Genomic DNA, 11706 nt, shown 5'->3' with positions numbered 1-11706 from the left:
TTACGGAAAACCCTCAATGCGTAGTGACTGAGATCGCTACAATATGCTTTTCCTCAAACCCCTCGGAAAAAATGACTACGTTTGTTGGCTGTCTCACACTGTGATAAACGTGTTAAAGTGACAAAATAATATTCAGACAGTGGTAGTACAGTAGGTAGAGAAGTGGTTAAGTAATAGAAAGGTTAACGGTTCAATTCCCATGCCTTGCAATCAAGTTTGTAAGCGCGTGTGTGTCTGTGTGTGTGTATATGTATGTCATATGAAATTTGCTATATAAATAAACTTGAACTTGTGTCTGTGTGCGCCCTGCACACAAAATGACGGCTCTGCGATCTATTATTTTAATTTTTTTCATTTAGCTCAGCAAAAACGGTCGTCATCCCCACCGTGCCTGCTACGTCCGCGGTGCGTCCTTGAATAACGTCCCCAGGACGTCTAAAACACGTTTCCCAGAAGTCACCACAATGCCCTCAGGACGTTCTTGCAACTTCCTGCAGAAAGTCCCCAGGACCTATAGAAACACGTTTTCCAGACGTCACCGCAATGTCCTGGGGACGTTATTGCAACGTCCTGCAGAACGTCCCCAGGACCTATAGAAAACGTTTCCCAATGGTCACCTCAACATCCTCAGGACGGTCTTGGAACGTCGTGCAAAACGTCCTAGAGTTGTCAAGGGAACCATACACATTTACGTTTTTAGAACGTTCAGAGAGACCATTACAGGACGTCGAGGGGACATCATTTTGCTTACAGGGAATTTACAAAGAGTTTACAAAGAGATCTGCAGATTTCTTTTATTATCACCGAAGTGTTTAATTGGACACTCCCACAATTTCAGCCCATATTGTTACAGGAAATATAGTATAATGAAATAACAAAATAACTTTTAGAAAATTGAGCAATTGTATTTGCTCTTTCATGCCTACTTCAGCATGAAGAGACAGAAAAGCAATACATGCACATAATACTGACATTAAACAATAAACTGAGTTCAAAACTATGTTTTGGCAATTCATGTAATTGGACAGACCATATTTGACGTAAACAAAATGTCATCCAACAACAAAACACAAACAATATACAACATGTAAGACAAAGCTCTATTTGCATGTATCAAAGCAAACATTATATGTTGTGTTGTGTATGGCTAAACAAAATCAATACAGCTAATAGAAAATGGATGAATTGGCATTTTTAGCACGCCATTATTTGGCATTCAGTCATGGTCCTCGTGGAAAATCTCAGTGGTGGTTGTGGTGTATCTTGAGGTACACATGGCATTGTCACTGGAATTCGGTGTGGATATGAAAGGTTGCGTGTCAGGGACACCGTCTTTGTGGGCCTTAATCATTGAAACACAGACAAAAAGGAAGGTCCATACTTCACAATCCTAGTGAAGTGCTCGTGAAGTCCTGTCTTTGTTGTTGTTGTTATGAAGTATTGTGTTGTTGTTGTTATAAAGTATTGTGAAGTATCAGTATTGTGGTTGTGGTGCAACCTGGGATGTTATAACATATTCTAGGTTGTTTGGGGACGATTACTTCTATGTGACATTGAGAGGCTTGGCTGCTGTGAGAAGTCCCCAATCAATAGCAGAAACAGTTTACGTCTGTAACTGAAATTACATAGTTAATTCAGTGTTGGTAAATGGTATTTCTAGGCGGGAAAAAAACTGTACATTTTGAATTTGTCACATTATATATTTTCATTAGGGATTTCTGTAAGCAGAAAAGGCAGGTGTGGATGAGGGGAACACTGCATGTGCTCATACAAGCATAAGTACTTCTTCTCAGTAGGGCATGTCAAATAAAATCAGAGTCTGAAATACAACAAAGGACTTTGAACAACATTTTGACAGAAGACCCAAAATCTGTCTCCACTATACAAAGAATATGTATGGTTATATAATAATGTACCTAAATAAATCAACGCTGTTTTGTGTGAATTTTGATGAACTGGGCAACTGATGAATATCAGATGGTTAGAACATCTGTCCAAGGCAGAAGCACTACAGCTGGTTTATGGGATACAGATTCCCACAACTAATGTGTTATAGCCCTGACAACCAGACAACAACAGCTTCTACATTACATTTAAAGCGCCTTGAGACAATTCTGTTGTTTTGCCGCTATATAAATAAAATCAAATTGAATTGAATTACAATTACATTAATGACACAGTTTAGTCTATTTACATTAAAAAAGTGTATAACTACAGAAATTCAAGAGCAAAGGCCTATGAAGTCACTTGCAGTGTTTTAGTGTAATGAGCTATTGCAGCCTTTAATACTGACCCCACGCCTGTCTTGGCCCTCAGTGGCTGGGTACAAGTTTTGCACCAGACTCACCTGGGTATTGCTGAAAGAGGTAATTCGTCCACTGCCAGCAATCTGCAGATTTAAAGTAGTGGCATAACTAGTCTTTAAAGCTGGCTGAGGACCTTGGCTGAGGATAGTGTCTTCTAGATCACCTTCTCTGAAGCACTGAGTTAATGTATCTCTTTGTGGGACAAGTGAGTATTGAGTTCCATAGGTATGAAGATTGCCTGAAGAGATAGCCCCACCTTGATCCCTTTCATCCAGCCACGCCTCTGACCCAGGCTTAGAGGGCAGACAGTTAGGCTCAGAATGGTCAGCCCTGATGGATCTACTCTGCCAAGGCACACTACTGAAGTATTGCCCACTATGTTCACTGGATCCAAATGGACCTTTGTTGGAAGAGTTTAGTTCCACCTTTTGTGGTTGTGGACAGGCAATATTTAATACATTTGTAGGAACACCAATAGGAGGAGGGGAAGCTATGCGAAGGCTCCCACATGGAGATAGAACAGAAGCTGGGTCAGACAGTGGAATATGTTGGCTTTCCTTTCCTTCCTGAGAGGTTCTAAGATCTGGTTGTGCGTTTATGAAGGCACAAGGGTTATTATTGGCAAGTACTGGAGGCCAATTATAGGTGTAAGGGGTAGGGTGTGGCAAGGGGCATGGAGACTGAACCCGTGAATTTGGCTCAGAGGCAGAAAAGGGTCGTGGCACTCGATTGCGCCCAACATAATGAAAAACACGGTGGTCATTAGAACCTCCGCTACAGGCTGATAATGGTTTGTTGTTACTAGAAACCTGTTCGTTGTTCTTGATTTTGTTATTATTATTGTTGGTACTGATTATTTCAGGAAACTGTTCTAGAGCTGTTGGGCTACAGCAGTGTGCATCAGATGGCAAGCCTGGACTCTGGTATGGGGTGTACTGTAACACATTCACTGGTGTGCCAGATCTAAGAGAATTTGCTCTGGAAAGTGAGCCAAAATATTTCAGAGATGGTCTCTTCATACCAGTACCATAATTCAGCGTATTAGCTGGCTGCACAAATGGGGATTTGAGGAGGGATGTTGAGGGACCCAAACAGGCAGAATTTCCAAAAGCTAAGACATTTTGGATATGAGAACTTCTTTTGGCTTGAGTTTGAGTAATGGCCTGACTAATGCGAGAGGCTGCCAGTGACTTGGTTAAGATCAAGGGAGCTGGCGAGGAGCAAGGTTGCTGGGTTTTTATTACAGGGGAGGATCTGCGGGATGGACTTAAGCTGACAGCAGAGGGGAGGTTGTTATCCAGTGCACTCATAGGTCCAGAGGGTATTGTGGGAGACCAGCTGACAGGAGGGCTGGCGGTGGAAAGCAGTAGCACTCCCGCCTTGACTGGAAGAGCTGCTAATCTGATGACACAATTAAAAGCAGACAAAAATGTTTCAGTGTGTGTATTTCTAAAACAGATATTTGTTGTTTGAATATATGCATTTCAACTTGGTTACTAACTTGAACTAAGACCATAATCCAAAGCCATGTGCACTGCATTTGCTCAGACTACTCAGTGGTTCAAAGACACGGGTACCATCACATCAGCAGCATGCAATAAGATGGGGAGTACTGTCAAGGGTCCGACAAGGTCCATATGCAGACTGTTTCTTCTAGACCTGTGGTATGTGTAATGTATGTGATACACTGTGGTATGTGTAATCTATGTGATACACTGTGGTATGTGTAATCTATGTGATATACTGTACTGTGGTATGTGTAATGTGTGTGATATACTGTGGTATGTGTAATGTGTATGATATACTGTGGTATGTGTCATGTGTGTGATATACTGTGGTATGTGTAATGTGTGTGATATACTGTGGGATGTGTAATGTATGTGATGTACTGTGGTATGTGTAATGTGTGTGATGTACTGTGGTATGTGTAATGTGTGTGATATACTGTGGTATGTGGAATGTATATGATGTACTGTGGTATGTGGAATGTATATGATGTACTGTGGTATGTGTAATGTGTGTGATATACTGTGGTATGTGTACCCAACATTTTGAATGCCACTGTATACAGTGGCATTCAAAATGTTGGGTACAAATGGACAACATTTTTGTTTTGGATTTGGATGTCATCATGTGTGACATCACACCTCACATGGGCCCACAGTAGCCAAACAAAGACAGCATTATGGATTCTAGACAGTAAAGTGTTACACATTTTTGTGTTCCTTGTAACCTTGAAAAATGAAACAAGACACATTGTTGAGTAAATTCACTCCTCCTCACAACAGTAAGAGAAGAACTAGTGCCCAACATTAACACAATGCAAACAGTGTAAAGTATTGTTACCTTGGGTTGGAGATAAATGGACTTTTTCTTGGTTGGCTCATTGTCTGTACTTTCAGCGGGGCACTGGATGGTGCCTGACTGGCACACTTTGTAAAGCAGTCCATAGAGGTGAAACCCATAGAAGGAGAAGCTGATCCGGGGTGCCTTGAGTTGACAACTGAAGGAGCCTGGATCAAATCTGGTTCTCCGTTGAGATCATCTAGGCTGTTTGTGAGACTTTGGCTTTTCAAGGTTGGTGCTTGTTTAAAATTACACCAAGGACCAAAAAGAGGAGATTCAGCACATGTTTTATCCTCTTGAACGTAGAAACAGTCTGTTTTTGTGTCTTTAATGCCTAGTGCTTGCAAATGGTTGCTCTCGTCAGGGTGTGTGTAGAAATCACAACACAAAGTATTTGGCTCCTTGTTGAAAAGCGGATCTTTGGTGACATCTAGGTCCAATTGTATCTCAGGTGGAGGATGAGCACTATTCTCTAGTGTATCTGGTTTACATTTTAGGACAAGATCTAAAGGAGTTTCTGAGGTGAGAGTCACTTCTTCAGCCATACTAGGAGCATTTCTCCTGTGTGATATAAGAGCTTCTGTCTCCTCTGCTGTCAGGATGTCTGAGTCTGTGGACATCTGATGACACGGCAGACTCTTAGCCTCCTTTGACTGACTGTTTGTTTTATGCAAGGATGACTGTAAAGAGTTGTCTTCTGTACGAGAGTCTAAAGCGTGCCGGGTTCTGGGCTTTGAATTAGCTACATAGGCTTCCTCAGTGATTGGGAGGCAACTGACCTGGGATCCAGCAAATAGAATATCATCCTTAATTACGTTTCCTGAAAAATTCTCATTTTCATGTGAAGATTCTTGCAACATATGATGTAGAGGGAGGCCTTTACATGAAACGTCTGCTTCCTTGTTCTCACAACGTCTGTTAACCTTTAAAGACATTGAGGTCATTTCCTGTGATCCATCAATGGATTCCTGGGATGAACAAACTGATTGAGATGAAACAAGTGAGACGCTTGCTGTCTGCTCTGTCAGTGTACAAATACTGTCCTGGTAACTCTCTGGTGGGAGTTGCTCCGTGATGGTGGCAATAGAGGGCCGTGGTGAAAAGGAAGCTTGGCTCAGCAGTGGGCTCTCTGTGTGAACAAAATAAGAATGGTTCAATCTTCTGGTGATCTATACATGAAATCTGTTCACATGATTTCATTCTCTAATGTTGTCTAATAAGCCATAATCAAACCTGAGATAAAAGTAGAGTATTGAGCAGGGGCGTCGTAAGGCCTGTTTTAGGGGTTCTTCAGCCCCCCCAAAATGATTTGGCATTATTGGCTTTTTTTGGTGATGACATTAAATTAAGCGATTGTTATGCTACATATGTGCGTGCGTGCGTTCTGGTTTGTAGGTTTTCTCCCCCTTAAAATTACAATCCAATAGCATATCATTAACGATAACGGGGATCTCGCAGAGGCTGCTGCGCTGGTTTTCTCACTCTGCCAAGTAAGGTCTCTTCAACTACATCCAAGATTATAGCCAAGGTGTTCAGCTCAAAGTAAATGATGCATGGAGTGAAATGGTAAGTAAAGGTAGTTACAGAATGTGGCTATCTGTAGTTGTTAAAGATTGTAGTTAGTGTGCTTGCCCGAAGGGAAGCACAGTACTGTTATCGTCAAGTTTTCTTTATTTATTTATTCTCCCCGTTTTTCTTGCAGCTAACTACTCCTCGCCCGTTTGAGATAGAGACGCCATTCAAACACCGAAATGTCCGGCTCGATCCGGTGCAAGCCGCTATGACTTTTCGTGGCGGTACTCCTTGCCACTCCTTTTTTATTCCTCTTTTTCATCACCTTTTTCTCTCATTGACTAACATGGTGGAAGGTTGAGCCATTGTGACGTCACCCACTAAGGCGAAGTTCTGTATTCTTCTGTAACGGCCGTTGACGGCCAGCGACGACCAGCATACAATCATGGATATAAACACTAGAAAAGCTGTTGCTGAACTTCATCTACACACCTGATTTAATTCTTTAAGCCTTATTGAACATATTTTTATCTTAAAAGCTATATATTTGTATTTAACTATTTTGAGAAATTATAACGTTATTACGTGATGTGCCTTCGCTGCAGAACAGGATGGTATAAGAGAAAGAGAGCGGAGATTCTCCTAACTGGCTGGCTAATGTAGCCATCCCATTTAAGCTATTCATATTACCGCTAAGCTATTTGTGACATTGGTAATTATACAGCATAATTTGTTAGATTTCACTCTCAATATTTCCCGCTACAAACTGCTTAGTATTCCACTTTGTAGCCTTCTCTAATCACTCAATTACCTCAGCCAGCCAGATTGGCAAAATGACAGCACCGAGACGTCCACGTATGTTTACCCTGAAGGGAGCAGTAGTGCTTTGCCAAATTGAGCCAGAGATTTTCGAGTCGAATGACAACGAAACTAATGTAAGTTGTAAAATGAATGTTGATGGATAACAACCTAAATCTGAGCCATAGTTGCCAACTCTGGCATCTACAACATTTCTGATTAGCTACGCTAATTTGACTCATAGAGCCTAGTTTGTGTTGATGCGCCGGTCAGTGTCTTTCAATAGAGAGTTAGCCTACACATAGCCTCTTACTCTATAAAACATTAAAGCAAATATGGCGATTATTATTTACCTTATCTGCTGGTAACCATAGAAGATCGTGAAGTAGGCCTACTAGTGATTTGAGTCCAAGCCCATATGTATTGTAGATGAGGTAATCCACTTGGTGCTAGCAAGCACATCAAAACTCCAGTCAAAACGATGGTCTGTCGACAACGCAGATTTCGCTAGGATGTTTATCCTACTTGTAACTTGTTGGTTGCTAGAAAGCTCTCTGAACATATGACCGGTCTTACTATACTGTTAGTACACAGAGTATTCCTATTTTATGGACTGCATGGCTTATGAACAAAGCTCATGTAAAGTGACATTTCTAGTAACGTAATCTTGAAATGTAGCCTGGCTCGCGTCGCTGTCATTCTTCCACACTGTCAGTGGACGAGCGTTGGCTCACTGTAGATTCACTTTGTTTGCGTTATTTCAGTGTAGTATTTATTTATATATTTAATTTTGCAATTAGGCTATATAGGCTGTCAAAAAGGTGTTGTATCGCTATGGCAGGGTTACATGAAGTAAATATGAATGTAATAGGCTACTTTGTGCTACTGAATAATGCAGCTGAGATAATAAAGTCTTTGGAAGATGTTTTGTGTCATGTCTATAGGTTTATGTCTGTAAATGTGAAATGGTTAGTAATAGCATTGTAGTGTGCTCAGTTTTCGAAAACTAGACTGAAACTAAGAAGGATAACTATGACTAAATGTGACTAAAACTAATATGCATTTTTGTCTTAAGACTGAATCTAAAATAGCTGCCAAAATGAACACTGATAGGGGACCCCTTAATCTGCAATGCATGGTTGCTAGCTCTAATCAGATGTACTAACTAGGCTTATAAGAGAAGACTAACTTTTTATGCCAACGAACACACTAGACCCTTTCACAATAAACAAGCAAACATGAGAGAAAAACAGAGCAAGCACACTCTCGCAGTTCGTTCACGAAACGCATTCTAGTTTTAATTCTAGTTTTAATATTTGAGTTGACACTGTCAGGTCCATTCTCCAACCATAGTGTCCAAATGAGATAAATACAAATATCACTGGTATGTTAAAACTACACGGACAACAGAAAAGATGTAAATGTTGTTCAAATCATATTCCCTTCTGCTTATAATAAAACAAGTAAAAAACTCAAAAGTTGACACTTTCCCTTTAAGAATTAGGATTTGGGAGCAGATATGAAAGCTAGTTATCTGTCTTTCCTTTACAAGCAGGTCAATTTCTCTCTCTTTATTTGAGAAAAGTTCATATTTTTGTTGTCAAATTTCACTGTGACCCTGAAATTCTGTCTCTTGTGTTATCATATACTAAATGCAAGCAAAACTAAAGAGCAAAATCACAATTTTTCTGATTAAACCAATCTATGAACTGTCTGAAACAAACAATGGATATCTGCGGCCCTAAATGGGCCCCCCAAAAAATGTTGCGCGCTATGCGCGCAAACATCCAACTCCCCTTGGGGCTAAGCCCCCCCTTTCTTTGAATCCTAGAAATGCCCCTGGTATTGAGACAAAATGGCCTCCAGATCTACAGTGCTTTCCAAAAGTATTCTACCCCACTAAAAGTCGTCACCATTTGCTCAATAACAAAAGGTACACACCATTTTTATGTTGAACCGTTATTGGACCGGTATATTTTCAAGGCAAAATAAATAACTATGAACTGAAATATTTGTAGACTAGGTTATTGCAATGTAATTTTAGCTGGCCTGTCTGCATGTATTGTGAGACCATTGTAAATGTTTCAGAATGTGGTGTATTTATATCAGCCAAAGAGGAAACTCTAGTAACCCTTCTCTGGCTCCTGTAGCAGGCATTGTCATGCTAAATTACACCACCAAATGGTGTTGAGGCACAGCTTCCTGAACTCATAAATAAGCACCTTGCAAACTGTAGCGAAATTTAAATCCCCATAACCATGGACTGTAAGGCTGTCAATAGGCTGTTTAGAGATAGCCTTCAGAGCTTCGTTTCGTACGAGTATTTTTTCCGGTTTACCATAAATATTTTAAGAAGAATAGCCTCTAATTCACTATTTACACCCGGGTGCAAATAATCACTCCGATATTTTAATGAATCAATTGATTAATTAATCATCCCCCCACCATAAGTTTATGTATTGAGGCGACAACTACAAAAACAACAGTGACATTAATGCAGATAATTGGGTCAAAATAATTGTGCCAGCTGTTCTTTAACCAGTTCTGTGGAACACTTGTGCAAGGCATTGTTTAGGAAAGGTTAGGTTAGGTTATCCCACAGGCTATTTACTAAATCACAATGGCTTGTATAGATGTATGAATTCTCAAAAACACTTTCTGCTCCTTAACATCACAAATACTTTTGGTTTATTCTATGTAAGAATAACATCCTGATAGGTGGAATGGTTAGTGTTAGAGCTATGGTAGCTATGTTAATCACTGTTGCTTCTCACCTGCTGGTAGGGTTTGTGTACTCCACTTCCAAGCCTGGGCTGGTGGTGGAATATTAGCTGTTCTTCTTCTAGACAATGGCCCTCGGGGCCCCTGTGTCCTCTTGTTGTACTGGCTTGTTAACATCTGAACCTTACTCTGAATATTCCTTGTTCTTTCGATGACATGCTCATCATGTATTTCTCCAAAGGGTCCTTGTCCATGGAGCACTGCCCTGTCCTCGCACAGCATCCCTTTACTCTGGGGAGCCCTTCCATTGGCTTGGACCTGAGTGGGAAGGTCACTTCTCTGACCAGACAATGCACAGTATTTACTGTTTTCAAATAAAAGCACATTACAAGCTTGAGGTTGGACAACACTTTCAGTTTGTAGATCCTGGTTGGAATCAGTCTGTCCGTCAACTAGATTTGACTTAGCATGTTCACCAGGCCTGCAGGATAACTGTGTTGTTTTTATTCCATGGCATTCTTCCTCAGAAATGTTGGCACTTTTGCTTGAGTGTATAATCTCCTGGTTCGTCTCCTGTTCCCTCAGTGAGGTTGGGTTTGGCTGCACCATGCCGCCATATTCTTGACAGGGGGTCAAGCATTCGCTAGCATTCTCTTTTAAAACCAAGGGCTTGGCATAGTTTGATTTTACAGGACTAGTTGTCTTTAGTAACTCATCAGATTCTTTTGGTTCTGAATTCAGTAGGTTATCATCTGAATGCTCAGTGATAGAGTCACATGCGCTGTCTTGAGGTACACAGTCCTCAAACTGGGCGATATAATCTGTTGTTGCTACGGACTCAGCTTTAGAATCTGTGGTTGCTACAGACTCAGATTTGGAATCTGTTGTTGCTAGGGACTCCGCGTTAGGCAAAAAAGTACTCTCTGATGTTGGAATGATGCCAGAGTGGAGTGTGTGGGGAGAATTCATCCGTTCAGATTTTCTGTTAGTCTCTTCCTGGCGGTTTAATGAGTAGGATGTTCCACCGTCTCCTTCAGTGGGGGTTTCAAAGGTCTTTCCCTTCAGATCAGGTGTGGCTCCATTAACCCCATGTTCATGTGCAGTCTTCTTCTGGTCAGCTGTTGTTGCTTCTATTTGATTCCCACATTGTACATCTGAAGGAACATCCTTGACTGAAGACAATAACTGTGGCTGTGATTCAATAGCCAAACATGATGAAGGACTCACATCCTTTATTGTATCTGTAATCCTTTGAAGTCTGAACTCGTTTTCCTCTATCTGCTCTGTCTCGGTTTCAAAAGGGTAGAGTGAGGTTTGCATATCGGGTGCCATTACGGTTAAGTGGCCCTAGGGACAAAACAAGAGCACATTTTGTGGAATTGTTATTACAATTAAGCTTTTTACCATAAGGCCTATATTTGTTCAATGTAATACTTTTTCCAGAGATCTCTGAAACAAACCCATCTTGACTAACACAGGAAAATAATCTAAATAAACCTTTCCCTAGTGTTCAAAAAACAGTTGAACAGCAATTAAACAGCATTAACCTTTTCTAAAATGATTGGCAAAATGAGTAGCATCACTCTGTTTCATACACTGGAACTTGAATATTTAGCTCTGGTTCGTAATCACCATATCCCACACACTGTTTAAGTGAGGCCAAATCACCATATCCCATACACTGTTAATGGGCTATTTGAGCTTTTAGGGCAGAATACACATCATAGAACATACACAACAAATATCAGGTTCATATAAGCTGCAAACCTGACTGATGTTCTGAAGATAAAACTCCAGATTAGCTTCCCACATAAATGTCCCTCTGTTAATTGTTAAACAGTCCATCTTGAACACCCCCATCAACATTGTATCATGTGAAAATCAATGTCAGAATGCTAATAAAGGGAGCACTGAATCATTTGAATATAACTAGTTCGGTAACATGTTCTGCTGCAGTAATAGTGTGCAGGTGTGTTCATTTAAAGCAAATTAACTATTACTACTGGAACTGTATCTATATTTA

General features: G+C 40.6%; 1 protein-coding gene across 1 annotated transcript; it reads right to left on the bottom strand.

Annotated features, from left to right (window-relative positions):
• Positions 1 to 1059: 1059 nt before the first annotated feature.
• LOC308369911 (uncharacterized protein) lies at positions 1060 to 10773 on the bottom strand. Its single transcript, XM_080844473.1, has 3 exons — positions 9737 to 10773; positions 4653 to 5781; positions 1060 to 3707 (listed from the first exon to the last, which is right to left on the bottom strand). The coding sequence occupies exons 1-3, from the start codon at positions 10650 to 10652 to the stop codon at positions 2258 to 2260; spliced, it is 3495 nt and encodes a 1164-aa protein (XP_080700599.1). The 5' UTR covers positions 10653 to 10773; the 3' UTR covers positions 1060 to 2257.
• Positions 10774 to 11706: the final 933 nt, after the last annotated feature.

The sequence above is a fragment of the Sprattus sprattus genome (genome assembly GCF_963457725.1).
Source record: "Sprattus sprattus genome assembly, chromosome: 9".
Classification (NCBI taxonomy): Eukaryota; Metazoa; Chordata; class Actinopteri; order Clupeiformes; family Clupeidae; genus Sprattus; species Sprattus sprattus.
This window is presented reverse-complemented; position numbering and strand designations above follow the sequence as displayed.

Excerpts from the sequence above, each read along its gene's own strand:
- LOC308369911 (XM_080844473.1), bottom strand. The coding sequence starts at position 10,652 with ATGAATTCTCCCCACACACTCCACTCTGGCATCATTCCAACATCAGAG. Across the intron at positions 5,782-9,736 it reads TACACAAACCCTACCAGCAG|AGAGCCCACTGCTGAGCCAA; the intron begins GTGAGAAGCAAC and ends TTGTTCACACAG. Across the intron at positions 3,708-4,652 it reads CCATTTATCTCCAACCCAAG|ATTAGCAGCTCTTCCAGTCA; the intron begins GTAACAATACTT and ends TTGTGTCATCAG.